Below are 23,332 nucleotides of genomic sequence, written 5' to 3' on the forward strand. Positions count from 1 at the left end.
CAGCAAGGTCTCCCCAGAGCGGCGCTGGCTCCGGGAGCATCGGCACCGAGCTGGCTATGAGGCCAGGCGCGCGCGGGATGCCCGTTGCCCTCCACTGCTGTCGGGAGGGACGACCAGCGCGCATCTGCCCGGCGGCGTGTCCTGTAAGTGAACATGTGGGAGGCGGGCGAACGTGTGTAGTGCGTGCGTGTTTGGGGGGGTGGGGTGGGGGGCTGTCTGTCTTTGCTTATCACCTTTTGCCCTTAGGATTTTCCGATGGCAAGAACCCCGCAGTGACAGCAGCTCTAATAAACCAGAGCTTTCGCAGTCTAATGCCCTGGAAGGAGTCTCGCATCCCTATTGAGAGTTAGCCTCTGTCCCCGTCCATCTTGTTTTGAGCCACTAAATTAAAGGTTTTCTATCCCAGTTACAGTTTCGCCACCTTCTGCCATTCTACCAACAGAGTGAATGAACATGGACTTGCAAGCCAAGCTTCAGGCTCTGCTTGAATGTGATGTGCTCTTGGGGGCTTTGGGAGACCCAGTCTTGAGGTGAATTCTAATGCAAAATAGGAAGTCTGAGAAGAAGGGAATATCCTCTGTCATCGGGGAAGGAATTCAAGGAGCAAAGTCTAACACTGGAATTGTTTCTCTTGTTTCTGGTCTGAATCTCTCTTCCCTACCAAGCTTTTATGGCAATAGGTTAACATAAAATGATAAACTAGGCAGTTTTGTCATCCAAGACTCCACATTTGTAGGAGCTGGTGTATATGGTATTTGTCCTCAGAAGATGTTATTTAAATAGGAATAAAGAATCAATTTAATCTGACAAGGTATCAATCATATCAAGATCAACAGTTGGACTCCTTTTTTCCTTTGGATGGTGCTGTTTTCAGATATCTGGTGCACACAGTATGATAGAGCGATGGGGAAATAGCCTTATTTAGGTATTCTGCCTTCTGTATTAAAACTAATAAACAAAAACTTGCCCAAAACGCAAAAAAAACAAACTCACTGCCATCGAGTTGATGCCAACTCATAGTGACCTCATAGGACAGAGCTTCCAGGAGTGTAACTGTTTACAGGAGTAGAGAGCCCATCTTTCCCCCGTGGAACATCTGGTAGTTTCGAACTGCTGGCCTTGAGGATCACAGCCCAACTTATAACGACTGTGTCACCAGGACTCCTCTTATAGCGAGAGGGAACTTTAAATCACAGACCAAACTCCACCGTGAGCATTGCCTCTTTCACTCACTTCTGGCAGACCAGCTGCATTTGCTTGACAGCTTCAGCGACAGGGAGCTCACATTTTCAGGTACCCCTCTACTGGTTGTTATTGTTAACAAGGCTTTGTGTACACTGAACTGACCACTGCTTCCTTGGACCCATTTCTCTTTAATCTTTCTCCTTGTAAAACTTTATCCGGGATTTTGCTGCAGGAAAGATTAAAAAAAACATTCATTAGGATCTGAAAAGAGACTGACTAAAGAGAGTTAAGAAATATGTCTACCATTTTAAAGTTCTAGTTTTTAATATGTTCTGATTTCTTTTTGATTGAGGTTTTTCTCTATCTTATTTTGTTATTTTTGTTAGCTTGTTTGTTTGTTTGTTTGTGTATGATTTGTGGCATATGAAATCCAGGGTAGATGCATCTGTAGAGACAGTCCCTGGATTAATGGCTTCATGGGGCATGGCAGGGAAGGTTTGGAGAAATGGGGAACTAATAACAGGATAGAAGAGGGAAGAAAAACAAAATGTGTTTTAGTATCAACCTAGTATGTCTTTATTTTGTTCTTTTTCAATTTTCCTTCTTTATCCTTTTGTTTTAGATATCTGTTAATAGTTAATAGCTAGATTTACTTTTTCATCATGTGTTGTCTTTGGCCTACCAGAAAGAGCCAATCCATACTGTAATTAATTTTTTCTCTCCTTTCCATGTTTCCTTCTCTCTGCCTTTCCCTTACTTTGGGGTTTATTTTTTTCTCGCCATTAACTTTGAAGTTAGGCACTCTGTTTTATTAGTGATTAGTTATTTTTAAAAATTTTAATAAATCATTTTATTGGGGGGTTCTTAAACAGCTCTTATAACAATCCGTACATCCATGTGTCCAGCACATCTGTACAGTTGTTGCCATCATCCTTTTCAAGAGATTTTCTTTCTACTTGTGCCCTTGGCATCAGCTCCCCATTTTTGGAGAAAATCATCTATAATTGATTGTAGTGATGATTGTACAACTCTTCTTGATATGACGGAACTATTGTATTATATGTGGATAATGTCCCAATAAAACTGTTTGAAAAATAAAATTTAAAAGAGAAATAGGTCTTTTTTTACAAAGTCAGACTGTCTTCTTTATACACTGAGTTTCAGTGTCTCCATATATAAATTGGGAATGATGACAGTCATGCATCATTTAATACATTCTGTGATTCGGGCATTGAGAGCATCATAGTATATGCAAGCAGTCCTAGAGTAAGAATGAGTTCCAATCCTAAACCTACCTTTATACTGTAAATGAACAAACTGGAGCTTCTTTTAAAATGAAAGAGGTTATTGAAAGAACAAAGGATCAACCAGCACCTTGTAAAGATTCACCAAAGTACTGTAGCAAAACACATGAAAGAAACACTTCCAGATACACGAAAACTGCTTTAACGTAATAATACAGTAATAGTAACAATGTTTTTGATGCTCATCTCAAAGTAACACCTGTTGGTTATGGTTGTGTGCATGCGTCACATTGTTAAATAGGCTTCACGGGGGTGGGACTACAAGCATATATGCAGTCAGATATTCCTAGAATAGATGTTATGTGGTGTGTGACTGTATCCTTACATAGAGGATGAGGATGAAATGAGACAATCTTCACATGGTACTTCATATAGTGCCTGAAGTCAGTTCATACCAGTTATCTTCAGTAAAGGAAGGCTTTGATGTCTTCTTTCCTTAGTGAAGATCCTTACCTCAAAGTTGAATTCAGGTTAATCTGCATAGTGCAGAATGCAAGGATTTCCTGTCTCAAATTAAAATTTCTGAATAATTGAACTTAGTGGTAAATACATGAAAAAGACTGAAAACTTCACCACCATCTTTCTCTCCCATACCACGACTCCCATATGTCTTGCTTTATTTGTTCTCTTTTTGACTTTGAACATTTCTTTCTAGTTACTTGCTTGAAATGTGCTCTACAGTTTCCAGTTGGCTAGGTATGTTTGAATCTTGGTTGTAGTGCTGGTCATATTACTTCTACCTTCTGCATTTGTGTCACCTGAACATTTGGTGCCTTTGTTCACCAGACCTCTAAATCACACACTCTGTATTGGATGGGTCCCATTGCATGGAGGCGCACCTCGACGCCTGTGAAGCAGTAGGAAGAGCCCTGGTGTCTGACATTTTCCCCCTTTGGCTAGACGCCAACTAGCTTTGTGACAGTGAGAAACTCCTTTTTCTTAGCAATAAAATGAGCTCAGTAACATCTAATTTACAGGGTGTTGGTTAGAATTCAAAGTAACGCTTGGCAAGTGCTGAGTACAGCGCTGGCAGGGAATCTTGTTAGCCATCCAGTGCTCAGATGAATGGGCCAGTTGAACTTGGTTAGCACTGGCCTCCTTATTTATCTAATCCTTGCAGCCCATAGCTGCTCTTTTCCACAAGGACGTTATGAGGAAAAAAGTAAATGTCTTGCTAAAGAACAGAGATCATGACTACTCCTACTATAAAAGAAGATGTTAACTTAAAAATGTCTGAATTGTGAGTTCCTAGAACCCAATGTTTTCCCCTAATTAACTAAAGAGCCCTAGTGGGTGGTGCTTAAGTCCTCAGCTGCTTACCAATAAGTCTTCAAAGAGAGAAAGATGAGGCTGCTTGCATAAGGATTACAGCCTTGGAAACCCTATTTGCCAATTCTGCGCTATCCTATAAGGTTGCTATGATTTGGAATGGACTTCATGGCAAAAGGTTTAAGTGTTAAAACCAGTCGTGAGGAGGGTTTAGGAGGCCTGGTAGGGTTTGATCAGGGCAATGTAACCGAGAGGAATTACTGAGACCCAAATGAAGGCTGAGCATGATAGTAGGACAAGAGGAAAGTAAAAGAAAATAGAGGAAAGAACTAGGAGGCAAAGGGCACTTATAGAGGTCTAAATACAGGCATGTACATATATAAATATATTTATATATGATGACGGGGAAATAGATTTATATGCATATATCTATAGGTTTAGTATTAAGGTAGCAGATGGACATTGGATGTCCACTTAAGTACTCCCTCAATGCAAGAACACTTTGTTCTATTAAACTAGCATTCCATGATGCTCAGCTTTCCAACACAATCTATGAAGACAAAGCAAGTGCATAAGCAAATGTGGTGAAGAAAGCTGATGGTGCCCGGCTATCAAAAGATATAGTTGCTGGGAACTTAAAGCCTTGAAGATCTAGCTCAGAAGCAACAAAGCCCACATGGAAGAAGCACATCAGCCTGTGTGACCACTAGGTGTCGAAGGGACCAGGTATCAGGCATCATCAGAACAAAAAAATCATATCATTGTGAATGAGGAGGAGTGCAGACTGGAGCCCCAAGGCCCATCTGTAGGCAATTGGACATCCCCCCCACGGAAGGGTTGCGGGGAGGAGATGAGCCAGTCAGGGTGCAGGGTAGCAACAATGAAGCATACAACTTTCCTCTAGTTCCTAAATACATCCTCCCCACCCACTATCATGATCCCAATTCTACCTTACAAATCTGGCTAGACCAGAGGATGTACACTGGTACAGATAGGAACTGGAAACACAGGGAATCCAGGACAGATGAGCCCCTCAGGATCAGTGGTGAGAGTGGCGATACCTGAAGGGTAGAAGGAAGGTTTGGTAGAAAGGGGGAACCGATTACAAGGATCTACGCATAACCTCCTTCCTGGGGGACGGACAACAGAAAAGTGGGCGAAGGGAGACATCGGACAGTGTAAGACATGACAAAATAATAATAATTTACAAATTATCAAGGGTTCATGAGAGAGGGGCCCGGGGAGGGAGGGGAAAAATGAGGAGCTGATACGAAGGGTTCAAGTAGAAAGCAAATGTTTTGAGAATTATGATGGCAACATATGTACAAATGTGCTTGACACAATGGATATACGTATGGATTGTGATAAGAGTCAATAAAATGACTTAAAAACTCAAAAGAATATAATATCAAGTCTGTAATTTTGCCTAGATTTCTAAAAACAAACAGTAATTCCTAGGTACAGTACAGGTACATATTTAATATGGCTTTTCTTGTCATAGTCTTTGTAACTCCCACCAAATGACTTTTCCAGTTGAGCTGGGTAAGAGAAGGTGCAGAATTATATGATTCAGTTGTGAGTGATGGTTAACAGGTTGGATTCTAAAACTTTAGAACTCTAACGAGGGAATTGGTCAGCCTTGCCATCCTGCTAAGTTTAAAATATTCCATCTCAGAATGGGGGTGGGGTGGGAATCTCACTACCATCAAAAAAGAAAGAGCAAGGAGTGGAGTGACACTGTTGGACCCCAAACTCCCTGTGCATTGAAGCAGTGAACCTCTTGATAGAGACAGAAGGTGGGATACCAGGGAAGTACCGAAGGAATGGTAGAGCAGCAGGGGCAGCGGAACCAGGAGATAGAGCCTGAGCCAAAGCAGTGGGCCCCGCGACCTACTCAGGAAATAAAGCTGAATGCCTTCAAGCAAGGCATCTTGCTTGTGGAATGGAGAACCCACAGAGCCAGAGCCTGGCACCTCTGGACAGAGGCTTAAAGTGGAGGGGAATGCCCTTTGGGCATCTATCAGAAGTTCTAAAAGAGCTTTGTAACATTGTCCAAGTAGGACAGAGGCTAAGCCAAAGGGCTGAGGGCCACAAAAAGAGTCCTGCCTGCCATTATAGTAAGAAAAAAGCTTTCCTGACCAAGGAACTCTGTTCTGAACTTTGATCCAGAGTTCTAACCTGTTAACTTCCCTAATAAATAAGTAAACCCAGTAATTACGAGTATGGTTTGTGAGTTCTTTCTGATCATTGCAATAAATCATTGAACCTAGCACAAAGGCTAGAGAAGTGCGCTGGGAGAGACAGCTGATGGAAGGTTCAGGGGTAAAGGCATGCCTGCCGGACCTCGGCAGTGGCCTGTGGAGTTTGCTTCTCCTCCCCCTTGTGAAGCAGTGATATGTGAAGTCAGAAGAGGACACGGAGTGCCTCCCCTGTGTCACATTTGACACTAGGAATTCTATCTTTTCATTGAAGAATGTTAACTAGATAGACCAAAACCAAAGCCACAGTGAGTCAGTACCAACTCATGGTGACCCTCCACGGGGTTTCTGAACTGTGTAAATCCTTAGGGTCAGGTAGTCTCAGCTTTCTCCCTCAGATTGGTTGGCTGTATGTCAAAAGGTTTTTCCCTTAAGTTATGTCAGTTAGCTTCATCTATTTTGGGACTCTGTTGCTCGATGCATAGATATGCGTATTTATACTTGTTACATATGCTTGATGACTGGACCCTTTTATCATCGTAGAGTGTTTTTATCTAGTTTCAGATTCTGAATCTGTGTGATACTAATCCAGCTGCCCTTGCTCTTTGGGCACTGTTTGCATGAAATATTTTTGCCATTCTCATCTTTAGATCTAAAATGTACCTCTTATACACAGCATAGAGTTGGACTATGTTTTCTTCACCATTCCACCATTTTTTGCCTTTTAAATTTAGATCAATAATTATGAAGTTACTGATAAGTACGCCTTTCTGCCATTTCACTATTGGTTTTCTGTGTCTTACACCCCCTTTGTCCTTCATTCCACTCCGTACTGCCTACTTCTGTGGTTAGTTGGTTATTTTTGTAGTGAACCACTTCTATCCCCTTCTTGTTGTGTATATAAAAACGCTCTTGTTTTGTATATAAAAACCCACTGCCATAAAGTCGATTCCAACTCAGAGCAACACTGTTGGACAGAATAGAAGTCCCCGTCTGGGTTTCTGAGCCTGCGGAGTGGCTGTCGGTTTGAACTGCTGACCTCATAGTTGGTAGCCCAACGTGTAACCCACTACGCCTCCAGGATTCCTTGTGTCCATTTCTTAGCTATTTTCTTTATGGGCATCATGGGGATTATATTTAACATCAATTTATACCAACCTTGTTCAAATTGATACCAACTTAATTGGTTATAGATAAATCGTTGTGATCAATTCCCCGTTTCCCCCAACCTTACCCTTACCGTCCCGGTATTGCCATTCTCACCACTGGCCCATAAGGGTTTGTCTGTCCTGGTGTTGCTGTTTCCAGTTCCTATCTGTACCAGTGTACATCCTCTGGTCTAGCCAGATTTGTAAGGTAGAACTGGGGTCATGATAGTGGTGGGGGAGGAAGCATTAAAGAATTAGAGGAAAATTATATGTTTCATCGGTGCTATACTGCACCCTGACTGGCTCATCAAGATAATCAATCTTATATTACAGTTTCAACTACTAATCAACCCCACCACCCGCCCTTGCCCCAGTAGTTTACCCTTTATCTGCTCCTTGATTTTCCTTCTCCCTCTAGTGGACAGACTATCTTCCATTTCATCCAAGTTAACCCTTTCCAAGGTTCAGCCCATTGATTCATCGTCCCTTGTAGTTCTCTACTTGGAAATCTAGTCTGTTCCCTTGGTATGAAAGTCTTTATCTTGTGGGTTTCTCCCACTTATATCAGTGGTCTCTTATAATAGTTGCCCTTTTGTGATTGACTAATGTCACTCAGCATAATGTTCTCTAGCTCCATGCATATCGTGAGGTACTCTAAGTTTTGTCACTGTGTTTTGGTCATGCACAATATTCCATCATGTGTGTATATAAGAGAGTTTCTTTATCCATTCTTCTGAGTGGACGTTTAGTTTGTTGCCATTGTCCAGCTGTTGTGAACTCTGCTTCAACAAACAGTGGGTATGCACATCTCGGATCATGTTGGCTTTTCTTCAGGGTATATACCCAGCACAGGGGGTGTAGTAACAATTTATTTTAGAAAAATTATTACCAGACTAGCAGCAATGAGTTGAAGATTAAAAATGTCCCAGATCTCCAACTCTTCTAAGATTCTATTCTGCTCCATTCCCCCCACTACTCCTTTGAATATATTCCCTCACATTCCTGGCTTCTGCTGCAATTCACAACATCCTACAGAAACTCACAAACCTTTAGGAAATATCTCAGATGGTGGTGGGTGCTGTTCGCTTCCAGATCTGAATGTCAGGCAGAGGTGAGCCAAGTGCAGGGTAGAGAACCATAAGCCCAAGATGCTCACACATCACAGCAGGTCTTCTTGTTTCTACCAAAGCGCAGTCAAGAAATCGAGATCTGGCTTTCCAGGTGATGTGATGTCTATGCGCGTGTCCAACCTAACTCTGGTAACACAAAAACTCTATTCTTATTTCACTCCTCTCCCCTCAACCCTTGTTGTATTGTCACAATTTCCATCCTTGAAATTTTTGTCTACGAAGTCCATTACATGGGAATGATTACCGTCACTGTTTTGCTGTTTTGAAGTGTCTCTCCTTTCCAGTTTTTCATTTTGTGAGTTTGGCGGTTGTTGAAACTGGAACCTTAAATGTAATCGGTAACTCTGGAAACCATCTTGAGCCAGCCATGCATGTAGTGGGTTTCGCCCTTTGACCGACATCCATGAGTTCTGATACTCGATTCTGCCAGCTGCTGGTTTTTTTATGCTTTTTATAGGAAGATGGAAGGGCATAGCTGCTTATGCTGCCCTCTTGTTCAGCCCTTCCAACCACATCACCTTTATTTTTGAATGTTTTAAAATCATCGAAATGTTGTTAAAGTCTCCAGCCTCCTCAGACCTCCCTCCTTCTCAGTGTTTTTCCAAGACCATCAGACTATTTCAGTGCTCACGTCTATATGTTCTTGGTATTCCTACTTATTCCGTAATAGTAACCTTTTCTAATTGCACTTTGATTTCCTCTTAATGAGAGTTTTTTTTCTTTCCAGTTAAACAGCAGTTATCTTTAAGGAAGCAAAACAATTGTTGAGGAGTTATATTTTCTTAATCTAATTAATGAATGAACATACCATCTGCCCTTGGACTGTTTTCCACAGCAAGCACACCACAAGCAGTGTGCACCAAATCCGGGGGGGAGAGATAAGGCCGCTGGTGGTATCATAATGCTGAAGTTTCAGGAAGCAACAAATAATTCTAGTCAATATCTGATACAAGTATTGTAAGTATTCATTTGCTATATCTTTACAAAAATAATGTATATATTGCAAGTTTTGGGTCAACTGTGCCTTCCCCCAGGATTATTTCTGTAAGCAAGCTATGCTAATATTTATGCCCACATGTAAAAAAATGAGTTATAGATTGCTTACCAAAATAACTTGGAAGAGAGCACACTTGACCAAAGCACCTGTATGAGCTCATTATCTGCATACACATACATTGATATACTCTAAGGAGTTCTATGAGCAAATAATCAGAAACGCTAGCTTATATGAAGAAGTATTTGGCACCAGGATGGAAGAAGGCTTATTGACATTTGCAGTACGAACATGACACCTCCTTTCTTGCTGAACACGGAGGACTTGAAGCACGTGCTCATGACGGCCAGGGATTGCAGCTGTAAGTGTGGATTGCTACTCATGTAAAGACGGCCGCAGTCCTCACACGGAGTTACTGGTAACATCGTGATAAAGGGAGAAAAGGTTGAAGTTGTAAACGGTTTCATCTTGATCGGATCCACACTTAATGCGCATGGAAGCAGCAGTCAAGAGATCAAACAACACACAACTTTGCAGCACAAAGCCTTTTTGGAATGTTCAAAAACAGGGAGGTTACTTTGAGGACAAGGACTAAGGTGTGCCTGACCTAAGAAATGGTATTTCCCATGGCCTCATATGCATGTGAAAGTTGGACACTGAATAAGGAAGACAAATCGATGCATTGGGAGACCAGTCCCTGGCGAAGGACATCATGTTTGGTAATTAGGAGGGGCAGTGAAAACGAGGAGAGCCACAGACAAGATGGATTAGCACAGTGGCTGCATCAGCAGGCTCGGGCACAGGAACCATTGGGGGGATGGCACAGGACATGTAGGGTTTCATTCTGTTGTGCATGGGTCCAGAGCTGACTTGCGGGCACCTAACAGCAATGACAACATAACTTTTGGTCATTTCTTACTGGGTTAGAGCTTTAGCATAAATTGCTGTGCTACTGTGCAAAAGAGCTGGAGCAGTTTAAACTAATAATAGCCGTGTTTGGCAATGCTCATTGCCCCCAGCCCGTATAATAGTTAATTATTTTGTAGAATGTTTGTAAAATAAAAACCAAGTTCACTGCCATCAAGTCAATTACGCATTGGGCTGCTAACCACTAGGTCTGCAATTTGAAACCACTAGCCGTTCCATGGGAGAAAGATGGGGCTTTCTACTCCCGTAAAGGGTGACAGTCTTAGAAACCCACAGGGGTGACGGGCACAGTTCTACCCTGTCATATAGGGTCACTGTGAGTTGTAAAATAAATGATTCCATAATAAAGCAGTATGTTTTGAGTTTTCCTGTGTTATAAAATATGAAAAAGAGATAGTGTAATATAGCACGATCCCAGGACCAGGAATGATAAGGTGTGGTTTCTAGAATAGGCAGGGCAATTGGTCTGGCTCACAATGCCACGCACATTTGCTGTATATACTTGCTCAGGCAGGATACTCAGCCTTATTATTTATCAGTATATTTTGTCAAATGGGGGAGGGGAGGAGCTCCATTCTCAGGAGTTGCATAAAATATAATGATATAAAAGCCCCTTGTGAAAAAGGTAAGATAGAAGTCTGTGGACTAAATCACTGGCTTAGCTCTTAAACGATGACTGAATCATGATTCTCAGCTTGCTAGGGGCGGAAGACTACGCACTCAGTTTTGCATTAGTTTTAGTCTGACTCAAGCTCAGACGCCCGGTTTCAGCTACAGGATATGAAGAATAGTCCCGTTGTAACAAACTAAACAATGGAGACAATATTCTGACATTGTTGCCCAGTCTTAATTTGTCCCCCTTCCTTCATTTGACAGCAGTTACTTAAGGAACCGGCTCCAGAATTTCACAGAGCTTATTCATGTGTCACAAGTACAATCGTGTCATTCAGCTAGGACGTGACATGACTAAGAAGTTAGTTGAGAAAGTAATGTTTCATGGTGCTGTTGGCACACTAAGTCAGGTTTTCTGAACTAGTTGGTCAGAGGCTACTTTTCATTTTCCGGCAGGAATCTGTTAGCGCATTGCTGGAGGAGTGGATGCAGACGGAGGCTGAACATGCCTGGTCATAAATAGTGGTCCAGCAGAACCAGACATGGGACCACAGCAAGGCTCACTGAAGGGCCCACTTGTTTCTTGTCGCAGTCTGGTGGGCCTCCGGGTCCTCAGTGGAAGCCTGACAGGATTCTCTGAGTTGGTTCTAAAATATGTAAACAGCTGGATGATGCTTAACATTCTTAGGTAATTCTCTTTCCTTAATTACCCTAACAATTAACAGCAAGGCACTTACGGTATTTAATACTTGTTATCAGTAGGCTTGGGGGGGAGAAGGAAAGAAAGCAGCCCTTACTGAATCCCTTCTTATCCCAAAAGGCAATTCTGCTCATCTGTCGACGAACATTTCAGTTTCCACCTTTTGGCCACCGCGGGAAGTGCTGGCGTGGACATCAGCGTCCAGGCTTCTGTTTGCGCTCCTCTTCGACCACTTCTTGTGGTCACTTTCGTTTTGTTAAATTAATTAGACAGCACTTGTATTCTGAAGATCCTAGGCCTTGAAAACACTGTAGGGACTTAGTAAAAACTGTCTGAATGGTTAAGGAAGGTGTTTTACGGGTAGATTTTTATGCGTATGAGAGCAGAGACACTTTTCCTGACCAATGCCCCACATTTACGATATCAGACCTCCACCTGACGGCCATCACAGCTTCCTACACTAATGGATAAACTGAGAATGACAGTGATTGCCATCCAGTCACCCAGGCTGCTCTAAGAAGGCCAGTCTGACAATCTGCTAACTACTGATTGTGAGGAATACTTAATGTTGTCGAAACTGTTTCCTCATTATGCGTCAACTATTTTCTTAGGGGACATTGAAATTATACAAAGCTGCTTTGTTCATTGGTATCTAGATTTGGATTATAATTGCCTTTTAAGAAATACATCAAATATTTGAACAGTTGCTGTTATGAACAGTAAATGCTATCGTGATTTTAAAAAATCTTTAAACTTAACCATACTTCCTTAACTATGATAAATATCAAAGGAATCATGAGCTAAATGGAAGGTAGTTTATTACTCATTCTGTCAATGCCACTGCATCTTCTCTGATCGTGTGACGAATAATTAGATAATTATTGTGCCAGTTGATTATGCAATGTCAAGTGTATATCAGAATCCTTTTAAACAAAATCAGACCAAGGTCAGATTGACAGCCATCGGAGCAATGGTGACTCCCTAGAACTCTATCATAGGACTGAGTAGAATTGCCCCTGTGGATTTCCAAGACTGTACCTCTTTACCAGAATAGCAAGTGTCATCTCTCTCGCCAGCAGCCCCACACGTAACCCACTACACCACAGGGGCTCCTGAGTGAAAGCTAGTCCAAGGGTCTGAACTGCAGATTTAGTGGGGTGCCTGGGAAGCTCTGGGCCCAGTTGATGGCCTGGATATTGGGTCAAGGACTTGGGTAGTGAGCAGCGCTGTTCTTAGGTTCCATTGAGCCCACTCTGATGCGTGCAACCCTATGTACAACAGAATGAAACACTGCCTCGCTCTGCACCACCCAGGTAATGACTGCTATACCTGAGTTCATTGTTGCAGCCGTTGTGCAGTTCATCTTATTCACGGCCTTCCTTTTTCCCTGACCCTCTGCTTTATAAGCAGGATGTCCTTTTCCGGGGAGTGGTCTCTCCTGACATGTCCAAAGTACATGAGATAAATCATGGTTTACATGCTTGTAAACCATGCACTGTCCCTTTGTTCTGTTCCCACAGCTGCCTCTTGGTTTGTGTACAAGCTCTGCATGAGCACAAATTAAGTGTTCTGGAAGTCCCATTTTTTTGAAATATTACCAATAGTTCTCTAATGACAGGCACAGTCAGTAAAGCACAGATCTCTTTCTGATATTCTTTACTTCTAGCCAAGGTCCGTCAGACATCAGCAATGATTTCCCTCGTGCCCCATCCGCCTCTGCTTCTGGTTTCAATTTCTGGCAGCTCGCTCTGTGTGAACTGTTGCAACCATTCTAAAATGAACTTCAAATTTTACTTGTACATTGTATTAATGGAATTATTATTATTTTTTAATTTTGCTGGCTCTCTTTCTTCTCTTTATGGAATGGGCACAAATACAGATCTCTTCCAGTTGGTTGGCCAGGTACCTGTCCTCCAAATTTCTTGGCATAGACGAGTGAGTTCTTCCACTGTTGCATCAGTTTTTAAAATATTTCAGTTGGTATTCCATCAATTCCTTGCACTTTATTGTTTGCTAATGCCTTCTGTTCAGCTTGCACTTCTTGCAATACCATTGGTTCTTGATTGTATGCTACCTGTTGAAATGGTGAGGCCCATGCGTATTGTCTCGGTTTATGCTGCTAAGAAAGGCTTTTGCAATGAATTGTTGTTGGTCTTGCTTAAGTCTATCATGTGATCTCCACCTCTGTTTCTATCACCAGGGCCTTATTTTTCAGCTACTGATCCTTCCTCTTTTGTTTCCGGCTTTCCCGATTACCAGTAATTAATTCATGCATCTTGGTTGCATGTTTGATCAGTTTCAGACTAGAGAAGTTGGTAGAATTCTTCCAATCCTTTGTCACTGGCTTTAGTGTTTGGTGTATGAGTTTGAAGAATAGTTCTATTAATGGATCCTCCTTGTATGGTTCTAGATATTATCCTATCGACAACATTGTACTTCAAGATAGATTTTTGAAATGTTCTCTTGACAATGAATGTGACGCCACTCCTCTTGAATTTGTCATTCCCAGCATAGTGAACCATATCATTGCCTGATACAGAGTGGCCACTACCAGTCCATTTCAGCTCATAAATACCTAGGCTATTGATCTCCATACATTCCAGTTCATGTCTGACTACTTGGTTTTCTTAGAGGCATACGTATTGCATTGCTGTTTCTTCTCATTTTGCTCCGTGCCGCATCAGCAAATGAACATCCCGAATGCTTTTCGCTCTCCATATCAGTACGGTGAGCTCTTGCTGCAAGAGGCAACTTTTCTGTGTACCAACCCAAAGGCTCATCTTCAGTATTATATCAGAAAAAATGCTGTTATTCATAAAGTCTTCAGTGGCTAATTTTACAAAAATGAATTGCCTTTTTTGTATTCCTGTTTGTGTTCTGTCTTACTCTGAAAGCTCTACTCCAGCCTGTCCATTGTGGAGTCTCCTGTTGGGATTTGAAATGCTGGTGGCACAGCTTCCATATCGTAGCACCCCACAAGCCCCCACTGAAGGACTGATCTATGGTGGGGGAGCGCTGTGGCGAGGTGGCAAGGAGTGACAAACAACTCTGGGAAGGAGTCCGACTCAAAGCCAGGGTGGGAGGGCACCCCATAACCTTAGGAAAGGGAATTCACCATGTAAATCCACAAGCTTTGATTGGGTTGGATTTGAAAGTGCTAGGGCAATAAAAATGGGACTAGCTGGCCCTGCCTATGTATCTATTAGTTTGGAGTAAATGGTAAATATTAGTAAACTGAATTGATGGACAAGTATAAAACAAATTTTCTATGCTTGCTAGAGCCATGATATGTAAATTAGCTAGAGGTTGTTTCATGTAAACATTTTCATCTATAAGTATTTGAGGTGCAACTGACATGACTTTCACACTTTCACGCGATAGTACACAATCTAGGAATGTGCTGAAGAGCTCATTGTGGGGTGTGGATTGTTACTTATCTAGTAATAATTGGAGTAGTACTTTGGAAAATGTTAACTGTCCCATTCCTCCATCACCTCTTACCCTAAGCTACCAGTTCAAGAGCAGCACTGTTAAGGACATATGACATCACACAATTTTTTTTTAAACATTGTATTAGGGGCTCATACAACTGTTATCGCAATCCATACGCACATCAATTGTGTAAAGCGCATTTGTACAGCATTCTCAAAACATTTTCTCTCCACTTAAACCCCCGACATTAGGTCCTCATTTTTCCCCTCCATCCCCGCCCCCCCCTCCCTCATAAGCCCTTGATAGTTTATAAATGGGTATTTTTTCATATCTTGCCCTGTCCAACGTCTCCCTTCACCCACTTTTCGGTTGTCTGTCCCCCAGGGAGGAGGTCACACACAGTTTCCTGTAATCGGTTCCCTCTTTCCTACCCATTCTCCCTTTAACCTCCCTGTTTCGCCACTCACAGCACTGGTCCTGTAGGGCTCATCCGCCCTGGATTCCCTGTATTTTCAGTTCCCATCTGTACCAGTGTACATCCTCTGGTCTAGCCAGACTTGCAAGGTCGAATTCGAATCATGGTAGTGGGAGCAGGGAGGAAACATTTAGGAACTAGAGGAAAGTTGTATTTCTCATCATTGTTACATCGCACCCTGACTGGCTCATCTCCTCCCCGAGACCCCTCTGCAAGGGGATTTCCAGTGGCCTACTAATGGGCTTTGGATCTCCACTCCACACTCCCCCCATCATTCACTATGGTAAGATTTTTTGTTCTGATGATGCCTTATACCTGATCCCTTCGACACCTCGTGGTTGCATAGGCTGGTGTGCTTCTTCCATGTGGGCTTTGTTGCTTCTGAGCTTGATGGCCGCTTGATTACCTTCAAGCCTTTAAGACCCCAGACGCTATACTTTTGATAGCCGGGCACCATCAGGTGGTGGTTGTAACAGAAATGTATTTTCTCACCAGACAGTAGAAGTTGAGGAAGACACTGAACTTCTGCACCCAGGCAGTCTTCTTGGGGTCTGGCATCTCTCTCAAGAGACTGACTCAAAATACACTTATTCCCAAAGGGGGTTATAGCCACAGGCATAGAGGTTGGGGCTTTACAACACATTTTGAAGGGCACAGTTCAGTCCATAAGACTCACTGTCCTTCAGAACAGAGATCGGATTGTTCTCTTGAGTTCACTAACCATTTCTAATGCAATATTTTTGTGATTTGGGTAGAAGTTGAGAGTAAACTGGTTTTCCATGCAGGAACTCACGTTTTATGACATTGATTGCAATTCCCACAATGTAAAAGCACTCTTCCCCTCTCCTCCCCAGGTAAAGGCTGCCCTTTTGATCTTAAGATGATTGCTGTAAGGAGTGCTTACTACTTCCCCACTTAAGGCCCAGCCTCCATCAGATCTGTATTTTTTGTTCCACATATTTCTCCCTATCCAGACTTGCCTATTGTGACCACAGGCAGAGCAGTCAACAGGATTCACATACTCAATGAGTCCTTTTTACTAATGTTGCCATTCATCCTCGTCCCAGATGGGGAGAGACCAATAGCTACCACTTAGATGGTTGCTTACAAGCCCTCAGTTCCTACTCACCAAACCAGGGCATAGAACATTATTTTCCAGTGTTCCAGTGCCTAAGATATGGTCTTAAGTCACCAGCGAGTCATTCCCCTAAGACAGTGGTTCTCAACCTTCCTAATGCCACGATCCTTTAATACAGTTTCTCATATTGATGACCACCCCCAACCATAAAATTATTTTTGTTGCTACTTCATAGCTGTAATTTTGTAATGTTATGAATTGGGCGACCCCTGTGAAAGGATCGTTCAACCCCCAAAGGGGTCATGACCCACAGGTTGAGAACTGCTGCCCTAAGACTTTTGCTACAAGATGTTTTCAGAACACTTTCCCAAACCATAAATTCTAATGTACTCAGGGATCTAGTTCCATTCACCTTCTGGCCCTTGTTCAGCTTGACTGTCTATGTAATCTCCAGTCATATATCTCTGCTGTGTTCAATCATGTAGTGCGTTTTCAGATAATTATATTTTTACTGTTTCTCATCCTCTATATCTAAACGTATATTTAAATAGCAGCTTTAAAGTTCTTGTCTGTGATTTCCAAATGCCGGTCACTGCAGGGCCTGAACTGCGTGCTTTCTCCTTGATTGTAGGTCACATTTTCCTACCTCACATCCAACAATTTTTCACTGTATAATGGACATCTTGGTGGCATAATTCATGCTCCCTCTATCTTCCTTTAAATATAAGAGAGTTTTATTAGCATGAGACTTTTTCTGTCTGACCTTTGTCTAAGAGCTTGGCCTTCTAGGGTTCCAAACATTTATACACTTTTCAGGAGAAAACCCCAAAACTCAGCACTCCCTGGCAATGAAAAAGTCTTGTATGATAGCCCATAATCCAAGACAGTGTTGGGTAATGCTTTTACATTCCCCCGATAGCTGGATCCTGTGCCACTTACAGGGCACAGTGTCATCCATTTTGAGAAACCCTGCTAGAGCAAAGGTTGGGGAAATACAGCCTTTTGTTGGTGCTGTTTTGCTGCAACATAATCATATCTATTTCTCTCTGGATGTTTTATTTATTTTGCAAATAGATGTATTTTATTGTGAGCTGGGTGAAGGTTTCCAGAGCACATAAGTTTTATATTCAGTGATTCATACAAACTCTGTTTCATCTCATTACAATCTCCTCAGTGTAGCGTCACCCATCCAACCTTATCCTTTTTTCCTAACAGTTTTATTGGCACATAATTTACATATCATACAATTGAATCGTTCAATCATATCAAGGGGAATTGTACAATCACCACATCTCTTAGAGCATCCTGCTGGTTAAATCACCTTTTAAAATGAGCTCTGCACTCACAATCACTTCTAGTGCTCCCTCTTCCCTCCCACCTTCATTATTTACTCCCCAAATCCCCCTCCCTCCTTATCGCCTATCTCCCACCCCCGCATTCCCTTTGTAGCAGTTATATCATTATACAGCAGTTATATCATTATACATCCACTCTTCCTGTGCTTCATTCATGGCCTTCCTCGATACCTTCATGAAATGATCACTGAAGATAAGGGTGCTACAGCAACGGGTGAATCAGTCAAAATAGTGTCTGGGGTCTTAAAGGTGTGTATTCAATCAGCCATCTAAGCAAGGAAGCAACTAAGTCCACACAGAAGAAGCACACCAGCTTGTGTGAGCCAAGGATGACAGTCACAAAAGTCAAATATGGTGAAAACTATCAGAGCTAAAATTAGGAACACCCAATTTGTAGGCGATGGAGGACAGTGGAAGCCCAAAATTCATCTGCAAAGTATCTAGTCAGACTGAGCAGCTGGCAGATCCTCTCTAGCCAGAGGCAAGAGTCCCCGGACAGCCCTGCTATCAGGCAGAGGCCACTGTAACCTTGATGATGCTGGATGGAACGTGACACTTGGTCAGTCAGCCTCCCCATAGACATGAGCTGAATTTGTACTGGGTGCAACCATCTTAGTGGTTCTGTGACAGAAATGTCCTCCCTGGCTTCTCGAATGTTGACGGGGGTGTTCTCCCACTGACCCATTATTTGTACTTTTGTCTTTAGACGAATATGATCTTATCCTTACCCCCTTAGTGAGACTTGTTCTTTATTGTTTTCTGGATGCTATGAAGGATCCAGTGACGCTGTGGTCAAGTGTTGGGAGGTGAAAGGTATGACAGAGACCATACAGGTCACCCAGGTGTCAGCCCCTGCTAGAGTAGTAACTAAATGCCTGGAGTTTTCAGTGAGCTCTCTACTCTGACTGCTCTGGACTCCAAAGACCCCCAGGATCACTATGCAGTTCTAGACCCAATGCACAGAATCCTCCGATTCCATCCTGCATATCCCAGCTAAGAGCCCTTGATGGGTTCCCACGACTCCCTTTTCTCCCAGAACAGCTATTCTCCCGGGAGTCAGTCTGCCTGTGATGATGCTGGAAAACGCCCCAGACAGAAACCGAGTATGATCAGTTTGGAGGGATTACTAAGACCATGTGTTTCCCTTTACTCAGGGACCAGTCCTCCGTTCCCTGTTCAATGCCTAGAAATACCTCCCCGCATATACTGTCTAGTTTTATAGTTTGTGGCAAGGGGGCAAATCTAGTAGTTATGCTGATTATGGGCTAATAAAAGCTGCTTTTGTAAAATTAAATATTCTAAATAACAGAATACTCTAATAATTCTTAGTTATTTGACACTCACGGAATTCTCTGCACTTTTTAGGTCAAATATGTCTAATTCCCTTAACTGTCCTTTATAATCCAAAATACGTACTCCGAGTCCTCACGGGGGAGAGATGCACAAGCTAGCTCAGCCGGTCCTTTCCAAGGAGCTCGCATGCGCCCCACCCCTTCCCCATCTCTGCAACCTTCCCGGAGTACAGCCTGGCGTGCTGGAGGGAAGATGCGTAGAAGGCAGACTCTTCTTCCTCAGTCTGTCCCATACCATCAGAGGGACTTCCGACAGGCCTCAAAGTGCTTCTCCACGTCTTTCTTCTTCTTAAACATCAGTAAAGGACATGCACATTCTTAGTTTAATGTCATTGGTTTCAGAAAGTTTCTTTCGTTGTAGAGCGACTTCTTTGGTCCTAAGGCTTTCAGCCATAAAGACTGTTCAAACCTCATTCCTTGCTCCTTTGCTCCAGTAGCTAAGTCTCCTGACAGTGCAGTCTTCTCCTGAGTCTAGTTACTCTAAAATCTTAGGCGCACTCAGGAGCAGCGCCCGCGGGGAAGCTTAGAAGAACATCACAAACACCCAAACATGATACGAGAGGAGGAATGAGATCTTTAGATGAGACCCCTCAACATCACTTCAGATTACTCGGAGCTTTCCATACAACTGCATAGGTATAATTTAAAAGAAAAAGGTTTGCCATGTCTTCGCTGTGACAACCGTTGGTCCTGGTGTAAAGACCGCCAGTACCCGCTAAGCTGTAGGCACTGACCCAGGAAGACTTTAAAGTGGAGCGTGAAGAAGAGGAGCGGGCTCTCCTAAACGTTGGGCCAGGAGCACAGTCACATGTGCTTGTTCTTTGGCAGGGTAGACCAGAGGCCAGCAAACGTGTTCTGTCCAGAGCCAGAGAGCACATGTTGTAGGCGTTACAGGCCACACAGTCTCAGGAGCAGCAATGGAAACAGCTATAGATGAGGCGAAAGTGGCTGCACTGGCCATCTTATAGTTAAATATATTCACAAATTAACAAAACAGGCAGCTAAGATTTGGTCTATTGGCCATAGTGTGCTGACTCTTGATCTATTTATGTTCTCGAATTTATAAAACTCACAAGGTATTGAAAAGAAAAGACTGCCATTTTTACTGAGTAATTATTTCTGCTTGTCTCGAGACACAGCTGCAACTGAGTATTTCTCCTAAGTGCCCAAAGTAATAAAGAGAACCGCTTCTACAAGTCACATAATCATGCAGTGTGTCAGACTAACTTCACAACGAACCCTCCCTTCTCTTGACAGATAAAGGCTGCCTGGGAAGAATGGTGAAAGGGGGCCTGGATTCCTAACGGGCCCTGGGGCAGGCAGGCCCGCGGCCGAGTCACTCGGACGTGCTCTCGGTGCCTTCGGACGGACGATGCTACAGTAGTCTTCGCCACAGATGTCCTCCGCTTGGTCAAGGCTCTTCATAACATGGGCTGCATGAAATCAAAGCAAGCTTTCCCATTTCCTACCACATTTGAGAATGAGATGCGACATGTAAGTGAAGAAAGCTTTATGCCGGAAGAGAAAATTATACCAAGGCCACCTTCTCCAGTTGTCAAAGAGAAAGCAGACACCCCTCTGGTGCCCAATATGGTGGTCCTCGAATATGCACACCGCCTGTCCAAGGAAATCTTGAATGACGCCTTGCAGCAGTGGGCCTGCAATAACATCAAATACTGTGACATTCCATACATTGAGAGCGAGGGGCCTTGACGCTGTGGGGTCATGGTACTTTCTTAAACTATGGCTATAGTTGGTGCTAGTTTAAATACATGACACAAAAGCAAAACCGGTGTGAATAAGTACAAGATATCTCGATGTGTTAAAAAAATATCATAACTTCCTTAGTCTAGGAACACAAGAGGACGTGTTTGAAGGAGTTCCATGTTGATATCGATGTCTACCTTCTTGACCTTGGACGTTCACATGCACCGCAGTAATAAGCTACATGTCACACCACTTTCTTCTTGAGGCAGTACCAACATCACCAAAGAAAATGCTTTTACAGAGTGCCCCAATTTCCAAATGGTTATTTTAAAGGTAGACCTTTCAAATAACTCCTTAACTTTCACAAAAAGGCGAAAGATCACGGAAAGGGAGTGGCACTCAAGCCACAGCGATGGTCAGCGGGTCTGGTTTGCTAACATTATTCAGATCAGGCATCAGAGAGCAAGCTGTGTAGCAAATGTGCAACTTGAAACCTGTCCTTAGTAGGTAATGATTTTTGTACACGAAAAAGCATAACTACTACTTTGAGTCTCAGGGCCCTCACTGACCACAGCTCTTATTGGGTGACTCAGACCTTGTGTCTTAAAAAAATATGATTTACAGAAACCATAGTATTCCATAAACGTCTACTGCATTGAATTAAGCCACCCAATGAAACGATGTAAGAAAACAAGTATGGGCATGTTTCATAAACAGCAATACAGTAAAGCTTAAAACAGCAGAAGCCTCGCCTGCCAGGTAAAAGACAAAACGTTTGTCTCCCAGGCACAGACAGCAACCCACTGGGCACGCACTCCTCATTCTTGTGGACTGGTGGGGCAGCCACCATGCAAACTACAGCAGCACCAGATGACACATAAGGATTTATGGCTGCCTTGCAGAACAGAAAAAATTAATCACTCCTCTAAGGGAAAAAGTCTGCACATGCTTCAAAGACTATTTGTGCATTTTGTTAAATGGCAACACAGTGCCCCGAAAGCAGTTACAGTCATTGTATTTGCCACACTGCTTCGAGGCGATGTCTCTCTTACTGTCAAAATACTACCCCCATTTACAAACAAAACGAAAAGGATTAAATACTGTTTGAGAATTCAGTGGTAACAGAATATTTGGGAGAGAAGGGAATAAGATACTAAGATATAATGTACAGGCAATCTGGCACTAGCTCTCTAGAATTATCTTTTCATCAAAATTTGCTACACATTAGGTTTAACTGAAGGGAATTCCTGAAGCCCTTCACTTAATATTGGGTCCTTTTATTAAAAAACAACATGGATCCTTGTCACTGAAAGCAAAGTCCCTAGACCTCTTTATTGACATAAATATGCATGCAGCCTTGTAAGCAGGCAAAAGGCTACCTCTAGTTTTAACAATTACTCCATAATCCAACAAAACAAATTCTACAAGTTGCATGGCAAGGAAGCAGTTCTCCAAAGTGAGCAACGTGCCATCTTTTAGTTGCCTTTGGACCCCTCCTTGACCATGAACGTCTCAGAGTTCCAGGAACCGTCTTTTCCTACTTTACTTAGTCTTACAGCTTACCTAGACGACCGACCACCATGCCTGTTCATCCATGGGCCTCGCAGAAAACTTTACATTTCCAGTTCTGAAGAGAAATTTGGGTTGAATGAAAAGAGCATAGATGTCTTTTTCATTCATTATATGTTTTACATCATTTGTTATTTATTAATCATTAGTGTTAGGTGCCTTCATGTCCGTCCAACCCACAGCAGCCCTGTGGACGACGGGACACCCGGCCGGTCCTGTGCCATCTCCAGTTACTATGCTTGAGCCCACTGTTGCAGCCACGGTGTCACTCCGTCACTATTAATAACACTCTGGTGAGAAAACAAAAGCATATAAAGCTCTGTATCACCCTACATTTTTTAGGCTCTGGCTACTTCTAAATATTATAACTTCATGTTCCTCCTCTGCTCTGGACCCCAATTTCCCAGGGGTATAACAGAGATGCTGCCAGATGCCTGTCGAGTAGAAGCCTAATCTCCGTCACCATCCTTTCCCCAGCACTCTGGTAGTAGTTTGTTTTTAAGAGAAAGGGCACGGTGGCAGTTCTCTCTCGACCATTCCGACACGTGCCCAGACCCTGCAGCAGCTCCCTCAGACCATCCAGGGGCAGCAGGATGAGCCTGCACCAGTGCGACACAGCCCAGCCAGGGGACGTGGTGGGGCCTCCGTGCGGCAGAGGAAACGCGCTAGTTTCTTACGACTCCCACAGAGCCTGCAGTCTGGCACCAGTGAACCTTGAGTCCCTTTCGTTTGCCTTATCCTTTGCAAACTGCCTGTGACAGTGAACACTTGAAACACAATTTCGAAGGGAACAAAAATGAGTACCATCTTAGTCCCACAGGAGTAATTTGTGTCAAATTGCCTTATTAGTTAAAAAATAAACACATGGAATAAAGTAGCATGATACTCATTGTATTC

At 42.9% G+C, this 23,332-nt stretch overlaps 1 protein-coding gene across 1 annotated transcript; it reads left to right on the forward strand.

The window, feature by feature from the left end:
- Positions 1-22,624, forward strand: CUNH2orf88 (chromosome unknown C2orf88 homolog). The gene is made up of 2 exons (XM_045296237.1): positions 1-143; positions 20,417-22,624. The coding sequence occupies exon 2, from the start codon at positions 20,588-20,590 to the stop codon at positions 20,870-20,872; it is 285 nt and encodes a 94-aa protein (XP_045152172.1). The 5' UTR covers positions 1-143; positions 20,417-20,587; the 3' UTR covers positions 20,873-22,624.
- Positions 22,625-23,332: the final 708 nt, after the last annotated feature.

This window comes from Echinops telfairi, unplaced genomic scaffold, assembly GCF_000313985.2.
Source record: "Echinops telfairi isolate 266 unplaced genomic scaffold, ASM31398v2 ScPeMD7_3;HRSCAF=10, whole genome shotgun sequence".
NCBI classification, from domain to species: Eukaryota; Metazoa; Chordata; class Mammalia; order Afrosoricida; family Tenrecidae; genus Echinops; species Echinops telfairi.